The sequence below is a fragment of the Tyto alba genome, unplaced genomic scaffold (genome assembly GCF_018691265.1).
Source record: "Tyto alba isolate M040663 unplaced genomic scaffold, T.alba_DEE_v4.0 Super-Scaffold_2, whole genome shotgun sequence".
NCBI lineage: Eukaryota > Metazoa > Chordata > Aves > Strigiformes > Tytonidae > Tyto > Tyto alba.
In genome coordinates this window covers 30,548,284-30,574,383 of record NW_024881282.1, presented here as the reverse complement: position 1 = coordinate 30,574,383, position 26,100 = coordinate 30,548,284, and the positions used below count along the sequence as shown (strand labels likewise).

The window sequence follows — 26,100 nt, the reverse complement described above, 5'->3', positions numbered from 1 at the left end:
AATGTAACAGGAGTTGAAATTCTCTTCGATCCTGGCCAGGGCACTCCAAAGCTCATGGATGTGAAACCAGTTCTGTGATGGGACTCGCTGGTCTGATCTCCAGCAGTCAGCCAACTCAAGTCTCATCTGAAAAACCCGACCTCTGTTTGCTCTCCTTGCCAGCTGTAAAAGCCGCAGTATATCTGAACACCGAGGGCAACCTTGAATTTGTGGCCAAGGATAGAGAGTGAAGCCCCCTTCGTCACTTTGTATTAGCCATCTCTGCTCTTCAGAGCCGTGTTCAGCTACAACAACGCTCCGCAAGTGGAGGTTACCTGCTCACACCATTGCTGGCTCTTCTGCAGCTTTTTTGGCCTGCTCCACATGATAGCTGGAGAGGTCTCTGCTGTGCATCATTCCCCAAAAAGCATAAAAAAATAGAAATCCCAGCAGCTGAGTCAATCTTGTAACTCCAGGGATGCGGCTCCCGAGGGCTGTGGCATCACGACCCACGGGGCTCGGTGGGGATCCCTGCCTGGCCGTTCCCTGCGCTCATCCTTGCCCCTGTACCACCACCCGCAACCCATCTGAGGAACAGACTGGGGAGCCAATCTGCCTGACAAAAGACCTTGCCGGTTTTATTTTGTTTTTAATTTAAACCAAATAAACACTTTCACAATTTATGCAACGTAAGCCAAGCCAGACGACACACAAACTGCTCTGCTGGCAGAGCCAGGGAGAGGAAGGCATCACATTGTGTGGGGTAGACCAACACAAAAAAATAAAAGAGCAGTGAGGTGGGAGGGGGTGGGATATTTGAGGATATATTTGTTGCAGAAGCTGGGTAGCCAGAACTGGAGGGCACGCTCCTAGAGGGCAGCAAAGGAGGCAGCAAGCCCCAGGCCGGCACTGCCTTGCTGCCCTGGGTCAGGATGGGGAAGAGCTCCAGCAACACAGCTCTGCACTGGAGCTTGCCATCCCGGGGGAGAAACACCGTGCCTTGCACACCAGCCAGCAAAGGACCTGTGAAACCATCACCACAGCGCAGCGGGCAAGGAGTTACCGCTGTAGCTATCTGCATTTAACCCCTGCCACAACTAGCAGCAGGACTAGCTTATTGCTGCTGTCGTCAGTAAAGTGTGGTTTCTGAACGCAAGGTCCACATACATTTGATTTAAAGATTGAAAATATTATGTAATGCTCATGCTGTGACACGGGCCTGGTTTAAGGCAATATTGAATATTTAAGGAACAGCTTCACTGACTTCAAGCCAAAGATGTGATGTGACAGGGAAAGTTGAGCTGCTCCAGTCTGTACGGCACTACTATATTCAACAACATACAGCACACAACTAGACTGCTCAAGCCCTCTCCACAGTGACCAGCTAAGCAATTTTCTATGGTGTTTGGCTTCAGTAAAAGCTATTATCACTGCTCTTACTATTTTAGAGACCAAAGTTTAGAAAGTAACACATTCGTTTCCAATTTTGTAATAGAAGAGGGGGGGGAAACAGAAGCAAAGCAAAAAGAGGAGGACGAAAGAGTAAATGATAGATGCCCAATGCCCATTTCTGAGAAGCACTCTGAGGGATTTTATGATGTGTCATGACAGACCTCATCTTGCAAACATGCCTGCCTCGGAGCAGGCTTGATGCTTTTGGAGGGATAAACTCCCACAAGCCTAAAACATTCAGCTGGGTGTGTGTTTGCACAACCACAACCCAGGTCAATGACGCTGGACTGATCCTTACATGGCCACTCCCTACAACACCTACCTTGAGATTTTTTTGTTCCAAAAACACATCCTAAAACTGCAAAAACAACTTAACGATGGTATTTTTGCACACTGAAAACAAGCCACACAATTTATTCACCTACGTCTTTCCTTTGAGGCCAAAAGGAGAGAAGGATCTCCGTTCCCACCACAGACCTCTCCCCGTGTGATGCCCCACCAGGGCACCGTGTGAAGCAGCAGCAGACCGTGTTTCTAGCACCACAGCATCCTGCAGACAGCACCCATCAGTTTGATAAGGCTGGTCTGATCATCCTTCCAGCTGTCCAGGACTCCAATGCGTGTAGCCTGCTCTCAGGAATCATGCCCTGTGGTGGGGCATGTTGACAGCAGCAGTATAACTGCTTTGCTGCGCTACCTGGGTGAACATTTTGCCCTGCAAAGAGGGGCCCAGAGCCACAGACTGAAGTTGTGCCTGCCCTTCAGAGCCCTTAACAGCCTCTGTGTCCTGTCCAGATCACGCAAAGGATTAGTATCGGTCATGGAGCTGCACTCCAGATGCCGACTTCATAGCATGGCCAGTAGTTTCCAAAGTTTGCTCCTTTGGAAGCATGTGAGCCAGGCACAAAACTCACTTTCTTGACCTGGATTCATTTCACTTCTCAGTATAAAAGTCTTGGATCTACAGTTTTGCTCACGACCAGCCCTGGTAAGAAAATACTGAAAGCATGAATTAAAACCTTGATAACAAACCATGGTCTTTTCAGCCAGACTGCCACCTGGTAGCCATGGCCATCCTGCATCCTTCCCATCCCGTAGCCAAGCCTCTCTCTCCCCATCTCCCTCCCTGCTGCCCCTGGTTTCTGCACCGAAGTGATGCGCTGCCCCAGCTCACCCCAGCATATACCTGTAAGCGCGTGAATGCGGTTGACTACAAGCAGCTGAACTGTGTCTCCCATACCACGGCAGACTGCCTCCAGCCATCTGCTCCGCCAGCCGCCTGAACCACCCCTACACTCTTGATTTCAGCTGCGCTGCTCCTCCGTGGTTGCTCTGCGCCTGGTATTGCATCAATCTCTATGTTTCAAAAGTCCTCTGAGCAAAAACTGCTTGAACGAAACCATTCCTCAAATGATTTACTGGGCATCTTTCTATCGTTAACTCAAGTTGACCCATCTATACCGGGAAAGGAGCGTGCAGTGGGCTAGGATGGGTGCACACTAGAAAGTGGTCGGTATGTATTCCACTGCGCACATGCTTTTAGCACAAAGTATCTTCAAACATAAAGCTATGCTATTGTTGGTACACAGTACACTCTAGATTCAAGAGCCAGTTGCCTCAGGCTGTGGGTACGCTTGGGGTGCCATAACCCACACTCAGTGGAGCATCCCACGTGCAACAGATTCACCGCCAAGCTCACCTTGCAGAAAACTCCCTATCTCTGCCACCTCCACTTACCCATGTCGTGTCCTATGTGAATTTGCTACCCCAGGCAACCTTTTCTTCTAACAGCCATTCATCTCTCCCACAGAAAAGCAAACAAAGGAGCTGTGCTCCCAAACTCTAAATTCAGCACCAAAAGACAAGACTGGGATATGAGCAGCCTGTTTCCTGACAGTGGCTTCCCTGTGGCCTCCCACAGATCGTTTAACCTTTTATCTCCACTTATCCTACCATCACAAGAAGCTTCTATTTATATTACAGAGTAAATGTTTGTGTGCGATTTAGTGTTTGCAAAACCTTTGAAGACCAAGAAATTAGGGATTGGATATGTCCCATAAAAAAGCCACAATAATAATTAAGCCTTCTCAAGTTCACATACCTAGTATAACAACACCATTACCTTCAAAATCTCCAATCCAATGGGGCAAGCACGATGTTTGTGTTTGATTCTCCTTAAACCATGTCCACTCCAAACAAAACAAGCTTTGACTCAGATGAGCTATTCATCTGCCAAACTAATGCAGAGCCTTCCCTCTGCAGACCACCACCGCCTTACGGACCACCGTTCCTGGATTTTCTTTAGCCAAACACAGACCCATGTCCTCAAACTCCAAATTTAAGAAGCACCATGGCTGAACAGGCCAGCTGAAGAGTGCTCACCCAGGCCTGACCGATTGCCTGTGCTCTGCACAGCAGGGACAGGGAGGACTGCAAACCTGAGGAAAGAAAAATGTTTGTTTAACCCCGAGCGTGCTGCGATGCACAGGAGTTCAGGGGTGAATAGGAGTCTGCACCTCAAGGGTGAGGTACGTGGCGGGTCCTGAGCTGATACACTGGTGTATCGGGGAAGGGTGGTAGAGGGTTGGAGCTCCAGCATCCCCCACCCACCAAAGCGATGCCTTTTGCCTCTAACCATCAAATCTGAGTGGGCTTAAATGCACGAGGCAGAAGCCCCGGAGGAACAAAACCATCAGCGTGGGGACAGACTCCAACTCGGGCAGACACCGGCTCAGCCCCCAGGAAGGCAAAGGGAGCTGAGTGTCCCCCGTGGGGGCAGCTGGGGAGCACCCAGAGGAGTGCTGACAGCAAACAGGGGCCCAGGCAAGCGACTGCTGCCACTGTTCAGCCCCTGTAACTCAAGATAGAAATCCACCCCCTGGTCAGCAGGGCAGTGAAAGGGAAGGTAAAACCTTAGCAGGGTGTAGACTGGTATTATCAAATTATCCTCCCTCCCGCTTCATTTCCACTAATAAATAAATGTATCGCTTTATGGTTTATGATAGTGGGTATCTCAGGGGGAAGGGACGGAAAGCAGGGGGTTGTTTAGGGCTATTCAGTAACGCATAAACCTTCTTGTGCACAGACGCTGGCTGCAAACGGAGGCTCAGGCCCATCACTCGGAGCGGGCTGCAAGAAGAGTGGAGTAGCAGCTAAAGGAGCCTGAAACCAGCTAACGTGTAATGGAGGCAAGAAACCACCTAGCATTTAAGCACTGCATTCATCTGTTCTCTGCTGGGGGGCGAAGGGGCACCTCAACAAGTTCTCTTTTTAGCTTTTACACACGAAGAGGATGATGTGTGGATCACGGAGAGGAGGAGACGCAAACAAGAGGCCCAGAAAGCACTAGGAGAACGAAGATGTAGAGATCTTGTGCAATAACCCAGTGGGGGGCCCTCGAAAACTAGGAAAAGTATCACCACAACTGGAGATTGCCCACACAGGCTGGCAATCAGTGGCCAAACCCTGTGCTGAGGGGAGCACTACCATTTGAACTGCTGCTTTCGGCTAAGAACCTCTGCTTAGCTCAGCACTGTGCTGCATGAACCAAAATGTTCACAGGGAATAAGCTTTGGCTTTTCACTACGGTACTGATTAGTCTGAGAAAATTATCTGTCAAACAGGCCTTTTGTTCTGGCACTAAATAAGCAGAGCACTTACAACAACCTTCCTTCAGATGCCACCCTTCCAAAAAGCACCTTTACCCTGGCATTTGCTTCTAAGCCTAGGTTTAACCTCTTATTTACAGGACGTGAATCAATTTGCACGGGTCCTGCAGTGTTCCTTCCTGTTGGTTGCAGAGGATTGAGCCTAGATGAAAAGGCAAGGGAGGGAATGATGACTTTCATCATCTCCTCAGCTGGGGCTGCGAGGAGAAATGAAAACCAGTATTGGTATGTGCAATCACATTCCTACTTACGCTTGAGCAATAACCCTTCCTTTCATCCCTAAAAGTGTGCAGCAAAGATCTACTGGGAGGATGTTATTTTGGAAACATATACATTCTGCACTGCAGAGACAAAGAGAGGATGACGGGGAAGAGTGGTGTTTTTCCAATGGCAAAAAGGAAAACCTTGCTGAGACCTGAGTGGTGATGTGGAGGAATTGCCAGCCTGAACCTCACATCTGGGAGCTGCTCTAAGTTAAACTCCATTCAAAGGCTAAAATGCTCTGAGATCATCAGTGTTAAATCGCATTTCCATCTTCAGATTATCCTAGTTGAAAATAAAACTGCCTACTCATGGTTAACACTCAGAATAATACCACCACTACCGGTCACCGTGGTTTGCACAAGACTGGGTGGCAAAATTCTCACCCAGGAAAGCCATGGTGGACTGGCCATCTTTGGACACAAAGCAAGCCCCAGACAGTTTTCTGCTCTAACCTGAAAACATGCATGAAGACACAGTCTGGATTACATCCTAGGCCACTGTTTATCCCTTTGTGTAGCTCAAGAGTCACAATCCTTCTGTGGCCCTATGCATTCACCTCAGCATGGGGTGGTTGTCCCAGCTTGGCCATATGCTAACACCTTACAGCCTTCACCCCAGGGCAGTGAGGGAGCAATATTTCTTGGTGACAGCATTGGTGGTGCCCAGCACACCCTAAGGCTCTGCTCTTCCTTGTTACCACCTATGTGCACACTCGATCAAGCAAAACATCAGCGACCTCCAGTTGTGAGCCTCATCCCTTCTGCATCCAGTCTCCAAGCCAGCAGTGGTATTTTTAGATGGGTGATGAATAGGTGTGTTGGAGTGTTATGCAGTTAAATATAACATAAATGTTTGTAGATTGCAAACATGCATATAAAGAAGTTAGGAAAAATAGTCAAAGGTCAAAATGCAGTATCATGGGATCTCTCAGCAGCCGAAGCTCTCTCTAATATTCTTTTTCTATTCAGTCTACTTATTTTTTTCCACATCTGAAAGGTAAGAAATAAAAGAGAAGACCTAGAAATCTAGAAGAATCCTCAAAACGTTCTGAGAAAAAAATCCAAACAGATATATTGCCCTTCTCCCCTAGGTCTGGTATGGAAATACAGGAAACTACAGTAAAAATTGAAAAAAAAAAAAAAAATGGAGGGAGGAAAAAAAAGTCTTGTGAAATATTTTCTCTAAGATTAAACAGTGAAATACTGTCAGGCTACTGTTTAAAATCTTATTATTTTTGCTGTGCTTCAGTTCTTCTCAATGTTCTCTATATAATAAGCATTTTAAATGAAATTACATTATTTTAGAACACACTGTAGTAGGCAATTACAATTCCTGAATACTAAATGCCAGTATAACATAGGCCAGATTTATTGTTGTTCCTTAACTTTGTGCCATGTTCATTATACTTTAATGAATAAGGTTTCACATTAATTTTTCAAGCCTTTTCCTTGGAATCACACATTACCACTGTAATTGCGTTGCAGAATTAGGTCTCTATTTACATTGTCCTCCAAAGTCCTGGAGACTAAACCTTCCTTTGATTTTTTTTCCCCATAATCAGCAATGTCACCTCTTCTTATTTTCAGGAGAGCGCCTCAGGGCCAGCGGCAGGCCTGTCCCAGCGACAACCAGTGCCCGCTGCCTGCCAAGCCCGGGAGATGAGAGCAGAAGCAGAAAGCATGCAGGACTTGGGGGGCACCGGAGCAGCATCCACAAGTCTGGTAGCACCTGCCCAGCACTGAGGACCACGCAACGGCAGCCTGGGTCAACCTCCTCCTCTGCAGCATTCCCAGAGGGTGCTGCTCTCCCTTCATGGCTGAGTCCACCATCCCACCTTTCCCCAATTTTCACTCACCTCTGTCACCCCCCGCCCCGGGGGGACACAGCTCACCTAAACGGTCTTTTCTAATATACCAACAGCATACATGAAAAAACAAAGGGAGCAGACAAATAAGGGCCATCACGTGTAGGGCAAGGTGAAGGTACCACAAGACACAAGGCTTTTCCTCTTGCTAATCTATTTTCTGCCTGGGACAGACTGTGAAGAAATTAAGAAGATCTGAACTGGAATACAGGTGCTGGGCAGCGAATAGGCCCCGTTTGCCAGATGTTGTCTTCTAGGGAACAGATTTGATTTCCCAATCTCAAAGCCTCCAGCATCTCAGCAGTTGGCCACACCGCTGCGTGAGAGGATGCTGGGCAGAACCGAGCGCAGGGGAAGCCTTTCCTCCACATGCAGGCACTCGTTAATTCTAGTTATTCTGAGTATTTGCAATACTTTAATTATTAATGTCAATAAACTATATGAAATCTCATTCAATTAGGACAGCTTTTTTTTTCTCCATTTTTTCTTTTCCTGAGATAAAATTAAATTGTATTATAGCAAGATCACTCTTCACCCTTGTTTTTTTTTTTTTTTCCTCTTTTGAAGAGAACAGAAATGAAATCCTGGCTCCTGGGATATTGCAAGCTGGTGGGACATGGCAGACACACACCCGGGGACCACCTGCTCTGTTGATCCAACAGTCCAAGCTTCGGTCCTTGCCACTCACTCCTGGTTGCCATCTCCTCCTCCTCCTCTTCACAAGTGCTATCCTCTTAATTCCCTCCTATCCGGAGAGTCTCCCTCATCGCCTTTACTCATCCCCACAACAGCAGGGGCTGTTACGTACCTAAACATTCCCTCATATCCCACTTTTTCCATGCCAGAGCTTACCATATCCTCTTTGCAACGCCACTTCTAAAGCTCTCCATCCCCCCTCACACCACCGGGGTAATGATAAATCCTCCTTCACCTACTCCCCCCCCCCCCCCCCCCCCCACGCTCTGACCCTCAGGTGTTCCCCGTGGCCCCTCCCTGCTGCTCAGCATTTCTGCCCCCACGCTGCGGTTCCCCAGCCCTCCTCCACAGCAGAGGCTTTGCTGTAACCTCCAGGTCACAGCCTCTGCTCATACCAGAGACGTTTTCCTTCCATTTCGTGATTCTCCCCCAAATTCAGAGGTGCCCACCAACGTGCTGCGCCTCCCTCCACGTTCCACAACTCAGTTTTGAACTCTGCACCGGCACTGCTCCACAGCAAAGACTGCCCAACTGAGCATCAAGCCTTGCAGGCTTTGCTAATTACCACTCCTCCTACTGCCTCTTCCCCGACATGCATCTGCTTGCAGGGGGTGGGGAGGCACCCTCGATGGTTGTCCAGAGGGCTTTCTGGAGGGCTACCAGGGTGCTGGAGGTGCCAACCTCTCCGACAGCTGCATCTAACTCCCACTGGTGTGCTCGCTTCAAGTTGGCCACCCTGAAGCATGTTTTGCCTGTGTTTTCAGTCAACAGACGTACAGAAAGCAAACCCTATCATCCAAGCATTTGAATCTAAGGTAGGTCTACTTCAAGATGATAGATTTCTAGAAATCAGATTTTAAAAAGGGAGACTCATTAAGGAGTCTGGCTTTTTGGGTTGCATACAGAGGTGCAAAAAAATGCAGAATGAAAAAAAAACCAACCCTGAAATATCCACAGATTACTTATTTATTGAAACACAACGATATGTACTTTAAGAGAGCTATCATGCATAATTTAGTTGGCATACAGACAGTACTGTTGTGTGTTTCATGCGTGTGAAATAAATAAGAGTAAATTACTTAATTTGAATAACACCAAACACCTGATTCCAGAGATGGAGCAACACTTCACGCTACGGCATGTAACTGCTCTTGGCTTGTTGATGTTTCACCAGAGCACAGGAAAAATAGCAAGCAGAAAGCAGAAACTCATACTGTGGCTCGTAGACAAGCATTCATGGTACATCCATAGGGCTCATGAACAGCACGTAAGCTAAGCCCTGATGATAGCATGGAGCTACAGAGGAGACTCCCATTGCTGCAGAGAACACCAGGAAAATGAACATGAGATACATGCTGGCAACACATAGTTTAGTAATAAGAACAACAGTAAGCTCGGCAGCCCGTACCTTCATAGATTTGAGTCTCCTCAATTTCTCCCCAAAATTTTGTAACAGCCCTCAGGAAATAAATATTTGACAATACTTCTGACAGCCCTCAGGAAAAGCAAGCCCTTTTTTGTCTGAACGTTTCTGTTTTCCCACCCATAGTTTCATATATCTAACTATGCCATAAACATGCGATTGGAAAGCTTCTATTTGGATCAAAAAAGGCACTTCTGGTAAGTTTATCTCCATGTCACATGAGGATTCACGTAGCATTTGCCTCCTACAATCTATCTGTCCTGAAACCAAGGCTTTCAAATTTTGACAGATATTGTAGATCCTCACAATTCTCAAAAAGTGTTTTCATTAGCAGCAAATAATTTCTCCTCTATGCACATATTCCTCTGGTGCAGGTTTGAGTTGTGGTTCTTTCCTCTGCTGGAACTGGAGAAGGAAATGCAGGGTGAAGGACCCTCTGTAACATAGTCAAACCAGCTCTGCTTTAAATTTGTGACAATATTTCCTTCACTTACTGCAACCTTCAGCTTTTTGTCTGCCCATCTCAAAATAGGCATCCCAGTGGAGTGAGACGGGACACCAACAGGACCGACCTTTGCAAGTCCGTCCAACCTGTGAGGTGCTCTCAAACTTAACACAGGGAAGATGAAATAAAGTATCATTCACCTTTAAACATGAGAGCCGTGTATGCAAACAAGTCATCGGCATTGCTGTGAGACTGCATGAAGCTTCTCTCCTCCTACGGCTTCAGCTTTCTAACAGACCATGGAGCGTTAAGCATGGATTGATCTGACCCAATGCCTCCTTCAACATTACCCGTGCCCCCCTCGTCCCTCCTCTGCACAACCAGGCAATGCAAGCTGCTTTGCTCTGCTTTGAGGAAAGAAACAGAGACATTATCAACAACCTTGTACTTACTGAGTTCAGCAATGCTCCCCACGCGTGTAGCAAGTAAAGACTGCTCGATGGTCCTTAGCTCTGACTGGCTGAACATCTGCACCTCCCCGGGCTTGTTTGACCTTTGCTGGTCTTTGTGAAGGTTCAAGCTGTCCGGCAGGCAGAGAACACCTACAATAGATAAAAAGGAGATACCCAATGTAATTTCAGCCAGTATGGATGACTCTGCTGCCACCACCACATCATTCTGGGGACATTCCAAGATGAAGCCTGTGTATGCAGAGCTCGGAGACAATCAGCACTTACAACTCAATGTCACAGGTGACTCACAGTCTCAGAAGTGGCCTTTGTTAACCCTTCCGAATATCCTCATGTCACTTACAATGTTACCTAGAGGTAAATCTTATAAAAAATTATAGACAATTGGCAAGGGAGGACGTCAAGAGGGTTCCAAAGAAGCCTCCTAAACTAATCCAAACCCATATGAATTTATTAGAAAAGGGTATCTCAGAGACAGAATTCTTAAAAATTGGCTTTAAAATTAGATACGAGACAGATGATACATTTACAGGATTTTCCTGCAAGGGGAATTCCACTGACAATTGCCAAAGTAATGGACAGAGTCAAGATGCTTGAAGTGTCATCGATGGGTTTATTGAATTTCTTTTGTAAATACAACTCCTGGCATTTGAACTGCTTGGGCTTCAAAACCTCATTATGCAGAAGCCCTTATAGCTGTGATTTTTGGTGGGGCAGGACATAAGTAAAACTACTGACATAAAATAATTTACATACACTTTCATTCAGGCACAAAAGTCACTTTCTGCCATGACATCTAAACCCTCCGGCGTAGATAGAGCACACACTTTTATTAATCAAAACCACTGTCATGCTAAAAAATCCAGAACTTATTTACAAGAGCAAATGCTGCCTTACCATCCTTGGGTAACAAATGCGTGGAAGTCCACCTTGGAGAGCAAGTTCTCCTCCCTTCCTGTGGTCTATAAACAGCCAGCTATGGCCATGGTCTCCACAGTATCATGTTCCCAATCCTGCTGGGACACACGCAGGTGGAGACCTGCTGGAGGCAGTGGGATTGTACCTCTTTATGATGATTAAATTTCATCTTATCGCCAATTGTGTCATCTTTGGAGACACTTTTTTTGTGTTTTAAATCATTAAATAATAAACATAATTGAGTAATTATGTTTAAATTATGTTAAATTAATTAAATAATAAACAACTTACAATTACTTTTGAAAAGAAGCTAGAGTAGAATACGTACATTTTTCATTACCTTCTACTATTCCTTGCTTTTAAAGCACAGTGGAGAAGTTCTGCCCTTACAGGCTATGCAGATTTTACAAAATACATTAAGGAAGAGGTACGTATTTGGTGGTTTTCTTCAGGGGGAAGAATTTATCTAGTTTCCCAGCTCAGTAAATATATGGTGTCTAACTCTAGTGATCAATAATTCTACCAATACGTATAACATTGAAGGTCCCAGGCAGAATGGCCACCTTAATCCCCATTTACTTCAGTTATGAAACAGCCCCACAAATATCACTGCATTGAAGCATCACAAGACCAGGTAACGTGCCTGAGAGTGAATGCTTCTCAGCCACCTTGTTAGCTCCACCAAACTCCTTTGGACTCCCTCCTCACATCCATCCCCTCCCTGCAAACAGTTCAGTCTAAAGTTGTATTTTTAGCACCGACTTAAAAACACCCATTCTTAGAGGAGAAACACAACACAGGCTCAGTAAGCATGTTCAAAACAAAAAACAGGGATATACACCGGGGAAAACAGAACCAATGGTCTTGTCCACCGCGGTCAGAAGGCAGCAACCTAAACCAGGATCACCCTCCACACACAATAAGCAACAGGAGAACAAACTCCCTAATAGCCTATTTGAGTGCTGCAGATAGAGGAGCAGGAGCAGTCTTAATTCCAGCCCTGGCTCTGGTCCCGGGGTTGTAGCAACCACAATAAAACCATATGCATGTGTGGAAGGTCATGAGAGAGGAACACAACTCACGAGGAAGCACCCTGGAGAGAAAGAGCAGGACATCTGACACAGCAACAGGCAGGAAAGAATTAAAAGCAGAGAGGTAAGGGATAAAAATCAGTAACAGCTTATCAAACAAGCTCTCCAAATTCTCCTGCCATTGCTCAGTGGCTGACTGGTATAACTGATGCACTGATCAACATTTATATTCTGAGGATGTACAAAACTTGAGAAGTATACCACCTGGATTTAAAATGCAGACATGCCTGCATATTTTAATAAGTATTCTCTCTTGGAATCTTTCTCATTTATTTAGATTATTCTTTATCATTTTAATAGATAGAAATTAAGGCAAAATTGGAAGAGTCTTCCCCGCAGAAAACAGATGTGTAACGGATCTAATAATTGAAAAGATTTCTAAAAACAAAAAATACAGCTCGAAACAGCTTTAGGGAATCTAAAAAATTAATATCGCACGAGAAATTTTTTCTGAGTGAAAACGCATCTTACGTGTGGAACAAATATTGTTTTAATATACCTTTACAAATAAGATTCAAATGGTTTAAAATCATAGTATGTACGAGGAGCTATTTCTCTGAGTGATTAAAGCAGTGGGAGACAGATATTTTATCCTCTACTTTGTCTATGACTGTTCCCACAGCCAGGCCTCTTCCTTACAAATAGCCCTGATGATTAATTGCTCTGTTCTTTAGTGAGGGGAGTGTATTCTTAGGTTCTTGGATGAAAACTGCAAATGAAATGCAAAATGTGCCATTGTTCGAAAACTTAGCAAATTACAGGATATGTCACGCCAAAGGGTTTTACTTGTGTTAGAGATTAGTAAGGACATGCAGTAGCCAAACATCTGATAAATGCCAGCTTCAAAGCTATAATTGACCACAGCGGGTGGCCAGTGGGGTGATGGAAGATTTGGTTATAACTCTCATCATTTTGCTGGATCAGATCTGGTTTTCGCCAGTATGGAGAACCAGGATTCTATGGGTAGGGTATGCAACTCTGCCAAGTATTCTACCTTCAACCGTTTTCCCCAAAAATGATTAAAGAAAAGTGAATAAAATGGTTTTTAGAAGAAAAACACGCTCTCTTTTTATCAGTGTTTGTTGTAAAGCTCAAATTTGTTGATGAGAGACTATGGCAGGGAATTGCTCCCTGGCTTGAAGAGATCACGCCAAATTGAGGAAGGGGGGAAAAAAGGTAAAAACTTTGTGATTATAAATATCTTTTTTCTACATAGAAACATTTAAATAGCCACCACCAGCTTTCACTGGTTTGGCTACAGTTCAACTTCCTTATTTGAATTGTCTGCCTATCAGTATTACCCACTTGCTTTTCAGCAGTGGCTTCAACTTCACTGTGTTGAACTTGCCAAACAGGTGAGGATCCCAAGTTTCCACGGCCTGAAAAACAGGACTTTTTTCACCTGGCCTTTCTGGCTGTCACTGTTATCTGTCATTCCACACCAAAGATTCCTGTGCAGTAACTTCAGAAATGAACGGTAGCATCTGTCCTTCCTCCCAACTGGCAATGTTCAGTGTCCTTCCTTTTTGCACGGTTACTCAACCCTGTGCGCTTCTCTGCCCATTGTTTTATCCCTGTTCTTCCCTCAGATTCACCAGAGTGGAAATTAAGCAGTCAGCTGTAGCCCAATGAATATGCTTGATACGCCCGTGGCTGCTCTGTGCCACCCAGCAATGTACAGAAGCCGTATGTTGCACCTATGACCGCTGTGAACCACTGGAATAAGGCGAGACAACCAAATTGCTCAAGTGTATTTAGATTTTGTCACCTCTTTCCGTGCTTCCCCTCATCTGTACCCTCCTTGGGGCAGAGATCCATCTAGGACTTGTCTGTATATCCAGAATGGACCATAACCAAAACTGCATTATTCACTTTGCCCTAGGCCTCAGGGTACCCTGCAGTCTGTAGGTATAGGACTGAAGAGAACGCAGAGAATAAATTTTAAAATCAGCAGGACGCCAAAGAAAATAATCACAGCAACAAACTCCTAAAGCTCCCCCCTCCCAAATCTCTGGAGAAAAACCAACATCACAGGAAAAATCTGAAGTACAATTAATACACTCCACATTCTTCCTGCCCTCTAGGCTCAGCTGAAACACAAGCCAGAGCTCAATCCCCAAGGATTTGAAAATCCCAAACCAAAGAACTATTGCACAAAATGACAAAGTGAAGACTGAAAATGCCCAAACCTATGAAAGAAGCTGTTATTTTATACCTTCTGAAATCAGGGATACGTGGTAACTCTATTCCAGTGTCCCCATACACGTTCCCCACCTCTTGGGCTTGGCTGATGCACCAGCCTCCACTGCAAGGCAGATTTTGGCACAAATACACATACATCCCTGCACGGTCATTTCAGAGCTTGCCACAGAGCTGCCCGTGCTGTCCTGGCAGTGTGACAGAAGTGTGCGTGCATCACACAAACATCCCAAACTCAGTGCCTGGCAGCAGCCCTGGCAGAGCATGTCTCTGCTCCTCCGTGCCTCCCCAGCAAAACGGCCTGCAGGGCTGGATGGACAAGAGCAACTCCCACACCAGAGGCAGCAGCGGTTGCGTGACCTCTTCAGCTTTCAGGGCAGGGGAGATACGGGGTTTGTAGCCCAGATCTCACCTAAATACTGAGAAATCTTTAAAAAAAATCTAAGCCCCATCCACTGTTCTTCTATTTAGAAAGATATATATATATATATATACTTATTTATATTGTTATTCTTTACATACCAGCTGTTGCAAAACATTTGATTCTTGAAGCACTGGCCCCTACTCCTGTCCAAGTCAGACTTCACTTTCTCTCAGGCATAGGAGGCTGCTGACTTTCCACGGACCATGTATTGCTCTTGGCACAGCATAGCTATTTGCATTGTCAAAATGCAGATCAAAGGGCAAACCAGCAAAAAATAAGACAAGCAGTCTTTTGTATACCACCATGAATGCCTACACAATGTGGAAAGCAAGAAAACAGCAAGTCTGTTTATTTGGAACAGGCAGCAAAGATTGGTGCAAGGCTGTGTTGCATGCTCAAACGTCCCACAGTTTGGTCCCAACCCAGCTTTGGTACCTAAAGCAGCATTTTCAACCATGAGTCCATCTCAGGAGAAAGAGAATGAGAGAGACAGAACCTAACTTTGCAGTTCCAGTTACTGCAGGTCTGAAGTTACTGCTCCAAACCTCCTCTTCTCACCTGTTGTAAACATCCCTCAATACTATACACCTGCTGTATCAGAAGTTTTTATTTGTCTTTCAAGGAGTTTGAAGACATTTAATCAAGCTACTGCTTGAGCATACAGCAAATTCACCAAGACCAAATGATGTCTCAACTATCACTGGATTCAGTCTTTTTTATATATATATCTATTATATCTATATTCAAACTGACAAACCAAAGCAAACAAGAAGTCTGCACTGCTTACATTCACAGGTCCGCAACACCTAATGTCATCCATGCTTTCAATTCTTTGCCTCCTCTTTCTCCTTTCATATTCATATCCCATGGTGTAAACCAAAACAATTTTCCAATGACATTAATTTAATAAAAATGCCCACTGGAAAATGGGATTCAAATGATGCGCGCTGAGGCATCTTAGCAGAAACCCAACGCAAATGTGTTTGTTTTGACTAGAAATGTAAGCGCTGTAAAGACTATAAAATATTTTTTGTACATTTCACCATTCGTTCCTTTGAAAAGAGTGCCAGATTTTTTTTTATATGTATTATTTTAGAGTCTGGATAGAAGCATGAAGGTTTAGCTGCTCTCTTGTTATTTTTATTTAACTAAATGCTCCTACTTATAAGAGAAAATAATTTCAAGTATCTTTGAAATCTGCCTCTTTATCTATCTACAACATCTTAAGCAAATGTACGTATCTGGAAAACAGCTTATACTCCCACTGCAAGAATAGCTAGATCCTACTAGTAGTTTATAGAAATTAAGTGTGCAGGACAGATAGCAGGCAAATTGCTGTTCAAAATGTGTCTGAAAATAGTAGTTAACCCTGAACAGTCCCCAAAGCATGGTACTGCACATTACATTGCTCAAGTAAATGCTGACCTTACCTAGGAGGACTATGTTTATGAGTAGGAAATCCTCTTGATCATCGTATTTTTTTTTTATTTTTCCCCCAGCAACATGGGACTAGGTCTTTGAATCCAGTCTCCTGCTCTCTTAAAGAGCCATGTGAAGTTCAAGACCTCACGAAACATCCAATCAAAAAAAATACCTTCTCTTCAACGAACTCTAAACCAAAATATTTCCCAGCACCAGAGAGCATTCTTGAGATCTACAACATAAAGGTCATGGGGAACGAAATAAAAGGGACAGAAGTATTGCTAGCTGCCTTTGCAATAGCCGAACAATTCACTAGGTGCAAACTCCACATGGTTGGTATTCTGACATGCAGAAAAACTCTCCTGACCCCGCAATTTGCAATCATGGCAACCAGGAGAATGATGCACCTTCCACGTACACAATAGCTTTTGTGAAACCCAGTGTGGAACACCAGCACCCTGAGCATCCTGACACCAATGCACACAAGCTGGTGAATGCAAAGCGACACAAACCACCTCGTGGAAGCTCAAACTTGGAAAGAAACCCTAGGGTCTCTGTTTGAAGCAACCGGCAGCATGGCTCCTTAGCTCAGCCTGCCAACCTGTCCAAGCAAGGCAGATGGAAAACATCTTGACTTCTCCTTACAGAAATGAGACTACAGGGAAAACCTTAAATCTAATCATATCAGCCGGTGCTTTCAGCTAACGGAAGACCTGGAAAGCATTCAAGGCAAGGAGCGCAAAGTGTCTTCTTTCCACACATTCCAGCCCGATTAAATAACAGGGAGTGGCTTTGCATGGAGAAAATGGAAAGCGCTTGGGAAAACTAGGTGGTGATATAAAGTTTCCAGGATCAGAAGCTTAGAGCAGGCAGAGCAGACAAAATGAGGAAGGGTAGAACAGGGACTGGAATCACATGCAAGAGACTGATGGGCCAGTACTTCGTGCATCTTTCCTACTACTCAAGGACATTAACAGGCACCACCAGCTTTACACTTAGCCTCATGACACTGGTGTTAAGCAGGTAAGGTAATATTCATGTCCAATTTATAGATGAAGTGAAAGAAAAGCATTAGAGAGCTTAGTAACTAATTCAAGGAGAAATAAGAAATGTCAGAGAAAACCAGGAAAAGCGCGTGAGGCCTCTAGTTATGCAGTTTAACCACAAGAGATCACCCTTTCTCTCCTGGAAAAATCAGGAGAAGACCAAATGAATAATGCTTAAAAATGAAAGAACTGAGAGCCTAACAAAATCTGCCAAAAAAAATGATCAACGGCAGCAACCACCGATAAATGACAAACAGAAGTTGTACAAACTCTGCGGATTTGGGGTTCTCACCATCAGGAACTTCACTTTCAGAACAATTACAAAGAACGATCCTCTGAGCTACGCAAGGGCAACTTTTTTTTATCTCATCTGGCCAAGTTTTGAGGTTTTATCTGAGCAGTTTTGTCTCTGGCTCCTTCCAATTGGAAATTTTAGTAACTGCATATCTGCAGAGCAGTTCTTTCCAAAGACGTGTGATCGTTTTCAGGGCAGTATCCCAGCTGAGTTGGATTTGATTTCATCAAAAGCCAGAACGGATGATCATCATCCAAAGCAGAGAGTACGTCTGAGATATTAGAGCAGATGTTATAGGAAGACAAGATAATAGAATTATATTACAACACATGACTGTGACATCTTTTCTTGTAAGGAGTTTCTTAGCACAACACATTCTACTTAATTGGGACATCCTCCTTATTAAGATCCTTCTAAAGGCAATCGTTTTAGCCTAATGATAATGAGTGGCAATCACTGCTGCTTAAAATGGCATAGAAGTAACAACAATTCAACTAAATTAGGATATATTCTGCTAGCATCAAGCAGTTAAGTGGTGCACAACCAACTGGAACACAGGATGGATTTAATTGTTTAGGCTATATATTACAAAAAAAAAAAAAAAAAAAAGAAAGAAAGAAGAATCAGAAGATTAGATCCCACTAAACATAGAAACTAAGGTGCTAAATCACCAACTACAGCTTCACATTTATTTTCATTAGGATATTGAGAAAATATAATCTTGGTCCTGCCAAAATCAACTGCAGAACTTCAAAGCCCTCAAAATCAACACCACCAAAAAAAAAAAAAAAAAAATTAAAAAAAAAACAACCAAAACCAGTGAACATGAAGCAGGCCAGTCCACAAGCCAACAATGGGCTGGACAGACAACACGTGTGCTGATGGCATGGCGAGCTGTGGCTGATGCCGGAGTTCTATTTCCCCCACCCTTCCCTAGTGAGGGGACTGATGTGCACCACATACCCTGACCTACCTGTGATTTTCACCACCACTCACTCCCTGTTGGACACAAAGGGGCATTTCATTGACTTTGCAACAGGAAAATTATACGAGCACACTGTGCTCAGCCACACTATTCCACTGTCACAGTGACCATAAAAGTTGCAGTGCGAGTTGTGATTTTTTTGGCAGAAAGATGTTAGAGCTGACACAGTGCATTTATTTCACACTGAGTACCCATCACCTCAAGACTACCATGATCTAAGATATGCTGCCCTGGAACTAGTGACGTGGAGGAGAAAGGTCTTCTATCGCACTCTTTGACAGGAGGCATCCAGATACAGAAAATAAAATTTTAAAATGCCAGAATCATCTTCCTTCTCTGCTACGTGCAAATAAACGCATGCAGCCCTCTATGTCTCAACACAAACAAGAAGTTGAGAGGTCGTGGGGGATTTGATGGAAGAAAAGAGTACAATGAACATGTTGGCTTAGTGCTGGCCACTAAGGAAGCTCCGAGAAATGTGGATTTGACGGTACCCAGCCTAACCAAAAGATTCCTCTTGCAGCTACCGGCAAATGCTCAAGATGGCAGATGCATACTCGAGTGGGAAAGAACGTGCACTGGTATAAACACGGACTCTGGACACGTACAGGACTACTAACTCATGCAAAAATGGGTTTGGCTAAAAACAGGCACAATTCCCTGTTAGACCGAGAGTTTGCAGAGGTTCTAAGCCTTTGAGTCACTGGAAATGAAAAAGAACGTGTTAACGGGTTCTATTTTATAGAAAAAGGCCTGTCAGCTGATAGCAGCAGAACAAGAGGATTCAGTGATTCATAGCTTAATATGCTTTCCCAGAGCCTCTAATTTCCTTCATTCGTTACCATCAGCCCCCCAAAACACCCAGACACGACAGACAATTTCCCCTTCAGCAACTAGGACATGGGCACGGCCCAAAAGCCCAACAGTGCTGATATGGCATCAATCCTAACCCAGCCCGGCCTCCTCCACTATTTGAGAAACAAAACACCAGCAGCTAATTAAGCACTATCGTGTAATATATGAGCAGTGAGTTTCTTATAACAACACTGGTTTGGACTTCTTGAGAGACTGTATATTTCAATTGCAAATGAATAACCTCATGCAAGCACATAACTCCCTCCTCATTTTTGCACGACCTATTATCCAAACAAGCTCCTGTACCAGGTACTGCCGCTACAGTTAAAGCGGTACAAAACGCTTGGTCCAAAAGAGCATTTATTCCATTGCTTCCTCTGTCCCTTTGGCATAGGCACTGTGCATTGGATGCCCTCAAGGATTGGACACATCACTTCAAAAGCACCGATGCGCTTACGTTTCTGAGCAGCTGCACAGAACACTATACAGTACACTTAGCAAGAATATTTTGAATACCTTAAAAAACACCTCCTCCATTTGCTTCAATATTTGCAAAGATTTGTACGCTTTTTATACGAGAAGGACTTGTTTGCCAGAATTCCTCCTTTCACTTTGGAACATCATCAGCTTGTACAAAACTCCATGAAGAATAATACACAGTGGAGCAGACACCCGGTGCTGAGCCAGCACAGGGCATCCCCATCACAGTTACCAACCGCCCCCTTCCCATTTCACAGGGGGGGGCACAGCAGCAGCGACTGGAAATGGGGTTGAGGGGAGCGGGACGAGGTGCCTGTTGTTCACGGAGCAATAACCGCCTTGCGCTTGGGAGCCAGTTATGAATACAAAAGCATATGCAAACCATATGCAACAGGAATAAGGATGGTTTGCAATTCAAAGCAGTGAAACAGCTGACCTTACAAGGGTGGGGCAATAGGCTGACACTCGTTTCTGCAGAGCTGGGTGTTTGCTGTTTGCTTTGTAAGCCACCTTCCATGAATGCCAAAGCCTTGGGCTCTACCCCAGGCAATGCTACCGTAATATCGAAAAGCAGCTAAAACCATCACTGTCCTTCAACTTTGAACAACTAAATCATCAACCCCAAAGACTTCCAGGAAGTCGCTAGGGAATGTGATTAAATAAAATAATAATAAATAATCATTCAAGCCTGCAGTTGGTAGGGAATTAAACCCAAAAACACATGCCACATAAGGGCTGCAATGAAGCCCTGGAGGCTATGGTCACATGTGAACAAAACCGCACTGCTGGCACACTGTTGCCATTCTTCAGCAGAAAAATTCAGGGGCTCCGGCAGAACTCTTACACACTTCATAAGGGTCGGGATTTTACCCTCGAGCAATCAGTTTTGGGTAAACTGCGGCATGCAGAGCGGCAGTAAAGGTTAAGTAATTACAATTTCCTTTCAACTGCTTGCACAGATGAATATCAGATTAGCCACTCCACCCTCACCATGAAAGCCCCCACTTAATGAAACTGAAGAATGAGAAGATGTTTTAGAAACAGAGCTGCTATTTACTGGCTTTAGGGCAATATCCCATCACCCTGAGCACTTACAAAGCTCCCGCCCCCTCTGCTAAAGCAGGATGGGACTGAGCAAACAGACTATCCCAGCAGGATAAAAAAAACCCTACCCTTGAAGGTGCATGGTACAGGACTACTGTGATCTCCCAAACTGCTGGCAACCCCAGAGCGGGACGTGTCTTAGAGCCCCTTGCATCCGCCCCAGCCAGGTCCGCTGCGCCATTTGGGGTGTCCCTAGCAGGGGAGATGCTCTCTCACTTGCAAGTACCTGAGCTCAGGTACCGATGGCTGTGACCTGCACGGGACCAAGGTACCTGGCTCCCACCCTCAGCAAAGGAGTAACCCTATGCCTTCAGCATGTGCTTCAGTGGGCTTTTGCCATGTATTTAAAGCCAAATATTCACCTAAAAGTTCCACTGACTGGAAACCCTGGATGCCAGCCAGATGACAGTCCTTTCTAAAAGTAACCTTTACGTTCTTCAAAAATTCCACTTGGCTTACTAAATAGAAACAGCTTGTTAATAGCACGTATTTCACCACCCAGACCTTTGATATTGACACCTACAACAATAAATCAACTCTGACCAGTAAAGGTTAACCCATATACTTATACATACGGTAAAATCATTAGAGGCAATGAAAAAAATTTACAAGAAGAGATGGTAGACTATGTCGCTAGCATACTTTTATGACCACTTGCCCTACAGATTGGCTGACTGAACCGAATTCAAATAATTCAGGTTTTACAGGGCCGATGGACACTCTCTTCTGCACTCGGCTATAATACAAGCTAACTGTGTTCAGGTGGAATGAGCTCATTACATGGCTACCAGTTTAACTGAAAAAGACTTTTTAAAATTACTTTACAGAGATTTAATGCATTTTTTTGATCCCTGCAGAGTATCCATTTATACATTATGAATTTTATTATATCAAGATACACAGTTTTATTCCTAAAATATCTCATCTGCTTTTTAAAAACGATGCCCCCTATTACTTTTTCCAGGCAGAAATGGCTGTACATTTATTCTCAGAGCGGTTAAAGGTCTAACCCAGTTTTCATTTATGCATAATCTTCAAATTTGAACCTCTACATTATTAATCTCCTCCACTGTTTCACCTACATATTCACACACATATCAACAAACACCAAAAACCCTACAGTAAAAGAATATGGTAATTTCTATGTTAGACCCTTCTCCAGTGCACCAAACACAGTAGGTAATGAATAGAAGATGCTCGCTATTTTATCCTTCTAGTTCAGTGTGGTCTTTGGCATGACTTTGGCATGATGGGATCGCATCTTACCCATCCTCTGCTTCGAGTGGAGCACGACACCGTTCCCCACGGGCTCACCTCTTCCCACTGGTGCCCCCATGGGGACAGAGAGACATCCCCAGCGGTGCCTCGACAGCCCCGTGGAGCTGCCTCACCTCTGAGCACGGCCTCCCCAGCCCCACCCCAGTACTTGAGCACCAGAACTAGGGCCGGGAACAAACCACGGAGCAGTTCTTCCCCCACAACCTTGGTCTTGGAAATGGCTGAGCCAACTCGACTGAAATTAAAAAAAAAAAAATAATAAAAAAAAAAAATTAAACCACTGGGGTTGGGGGGGGGTCGGGGGGTGGCGTGACTGCCCTAGAAAAAGCTAAATGCTGTTAGAACATCAGAAGCAACTGAAGTTGGGGATTTATAATGATCATCAGCAGGTAGCTGTAACAGTAAGCCGTGCTAACTTCCTCACCAGATACATCTCATCTGCTGATTTCATTCAGTCTTTTCTCTTCTAAGCAGACTGAAAGAAACCAAATGGTATTTGGAAGCTTCCAGACACGACTTCAGTGGGTCAGCATTACATAACTGATGAGCTGCCTATGCAGCAATATACGTTATGATGGATATAGACATCAAATATAAACCTTGGAAATCGATTCAAGTCAAAAGCCCAGACAGAAAAGAACCCCCCCAAATAATAAACCCATAAAAATAAACTTTTTATCATACTCGATTTTCCCAATAGTTGTACAAACTCCATTTCCATCACTCAGTTACAGTCCCCAGATGGCCGCCTGTGCAGGACTTTATGTCTTCCCTCAGCTCACTTGTATATAGACCTCCACTTCATTTTTCACCAGCTGTGCTCATGACAGATACCTGCTCCCAGCGTCCCTGGGACCCACTCCTCAGCATCTTCTCCAGGGCTACAACAGAGAGACACCGAGTCCTTTTACTGTGAACATAGCCTTATACCTGCAGCAAACCAACCCCGTGGATCAGCGTGGATGTCCTCACTAGAGGTGGTTACAGCTCCTAAACTAAGTAAAGTTGTACTTATTCCAATGACATTCTCTGCAGATAAGCACAACAAAATGCTCCCTGTTTTACATTTCTTAATATCAACGATGATATGACCAATGGGGAATAATAAGAGAATTATTAAGTTCATAATATTTGTAAAAGACACGGATTCAATGAGAACTACTATTTTGTAGCATAAAAGCACACCATGAAATGTTAATTGCAATGCACAACACTGCAAGACCTACAGGAATTACAAGCAAGTTTTCATCATCACAGCTGCATGCCATGAGGAAAACGAATAAAAATAGACTAAATTTCTAGTTCAAAAATAAAATAAATTTGTAATTAATTATTTTAATTCTATTATAGTGAGGAGGCAGAACTCCGCAATTCAAACCACTTGTAGATTCATGGCCTCCAGCCATGAGCAGACAACATGCTACCATCGACCCTAGCCACAGGGACTGCTACAGCAGGTCAAGAGTGATCTATAAGCTTCATTAACAAATTTAAATAGAGTTCATACACACACACAATGTGAAATTAAAGTAGACATTTGCATGCACTAGACTTCCCAGAGAGTACCCTGTGCTGGAGAACTGTCACTTACTTTGAGCTCATTTGACCAGAAATATGTAATCAAGAAAGTAATTCCTAACTTGCTGCTAAGAGTTTGAATATATTGGACTTGGTTGTGCAGAGAGATGCCTGTAGGGCCGCCTCCGTATATACCCCTCTTGGTGGATGCTTGGTGGAGCCGACAGACAGCACGTAAAAAATGAGTTACAATGCCTGTCCCTGATTTATCTATGTATTCATTTCATTTCAAAGAGTTCTGAGTCTTAAAGAGATCTGACTCTTCTCCTAAAAGCATCTCTTTTTGTGTGACCGCTAGGCCACAGACAGCACAGTAGGTAAGGATGCTGCTGCACAGGCATCTGAACGTAGCGCACAGAGCACCAACTCATCAGCAAGAAAATACCATATTAAATAAATTGATGAAATTTCTCTCAGTGCTGTGGTCTTCTACACTAAGTTTTAGTGCATTCAGAGACAAAAATATACTGGCTAACTACAGACTATTCAAAGGCAGAGCTAAATTGTTCAATTCAATGGGAAACAATATCATTTTCTCTTGCACCATTATATATGTAAGTTACACAGACACAGCACTTGAAAGAGGCATTGCAAGTGGGTCATCTTTTCTAACACGGGGTTTGCATAATGAAAAAAGACAGTTGTTCTGGCCCAAATTTCTTACGTTAACCATGCCTCTAGGTAACCAAAAATGGATTTAGGGGACACTCAATGGTTTGGTAAGAAAGTTGCTTCTTACCCTGGCAGAGGTGGAAGCAACCTCCCTTCCCATCTCCTGCAGTGTAAGGGTATGGTATGATAATGGCAATATTCCAAAGGTCACCATGAACACAGCTGCAGTGGGCAAAGCTTTCAGTATGACAGCCAAAAGACCACATTTAATGATGAGGAATTCTGACAAAAGAGGCGAGCTTCTTTTTTCTTGCACGTGGAAATTGTTATTCTTGGTATTTCCAGAGCAAAGCAAAGCACTGAAAATTTTCCATTTAATATTTCTGTAAGTTCCTTCCTCAGACAGCTTCATCTTTGTTCAGCACACAGGCGGTATTCTTTGTCCACTAAACATAGCTAGGGAGTTTGACACATTTTTATTTCGTTTCCTAAATCAATTGTGCATGTACACGTCACCAGTACTGACTTATCATAGGATCATGGGCTCTTTCTGCACCTCTGCTTAAACAACCACTACCTAAAACTTTGAATTCACAATGAAGTTCAGTGCCGACTGACAAAATCTCCATCTCAAATGATTTAAAGGGATAAATGTAACAATCACAGCAAAAGCAATGACAATGTGACAATCTGAAAGCCTTTAAGACCAGTTCTCAAAATTACAAACATTGGGAATCCAGGTTTCATCCTACATTCAACCCCATAAACATTAAAAATTCTACCAGTTCAATGTTTAAGGATCCCCAAGCAACCTTGACTTTGCCCTGATCATGAAATGAAGGGGACAACTGGAAATTCTGAGACAAGGTATTCTTCTTCAGATAAAGCTGGAAAGAGGAACAGGAAACTGACTTTCAGTTTTGGTTTTGAACTGATCATAAGGCTGCCGCTTCCAGAGTCCACCCACTATAGTTTTTAAGAAAAAAAAAGTGTTTCAGAAGGGATCTGATTCAGCAAGGGCAAGTCCGGCAGCATGGCTTTCCCCAGCACACTCCGAGATAGGGGAACAAGATGCAGATGCAGACACAGACTGCCCTGAACTGTTTTTTTCAGGATCCACAGCCTTGATCTTCACATACTTCGGAAAAATTGAATCTGAATTGTTCACAGAGCAAAAAACACATTCTGGGGTCTGCACATTACGGTGGGAGGCAAAGGCAAATATGACTGCTAGAGACAGTGCTTGCAGCTCTAAGGAGAAAAATAGTAAAATACTTTTGGTATGATTCCAGAATCATGGGAAATATGCAGGATGAAGCAATGGCTTTCATGTGCAAGTAGAATTATGATTAAAATGTCTTTAGGCACATAGCTCAAGAGTCGGCACAGACCAATATGATGTAGACGAGAGATAAGGAGCTTGTGAACTGTCGTTTATCGATAGGACATGCGAGATTAATGCAAGCAACTATAGAGAAGGAAAACAATAAAAACATAAATGATGGGAAATAATCCTCACAATAAGCCACTCTGCATGCTTTTGGGGAATGAA

The 26,100-nt window shown here is 44.0% G+C and overlaps 1 protein-coding gene across 3 annotated transcripts in view; it reads right to left on the bottom strand.

The window, feature by feature from the left end:
- BTBD11 (BTB domain containing 11) overlaps nucleotides 1-26,100 on the bottom strand; it is a 182,558-nt gene that overhangs the window by 66,997 nt on the left and 89,461 nt on the right. For all 3 annotated transcript variants that reach the window (XM_033004413.2, XM_042792525.1, XM_042792526.1), the window contains exon 2: nucleotides 10,244-10,393. In XM_033004413.2, the coding sequence (XP_032860304.2) occupies nucleotides 10,244-10,393 (150 nt within the window). The remainder of the gene's footprint in view (nucleotides 1-10,243; nucleotides 10,394-26,100) is intronic.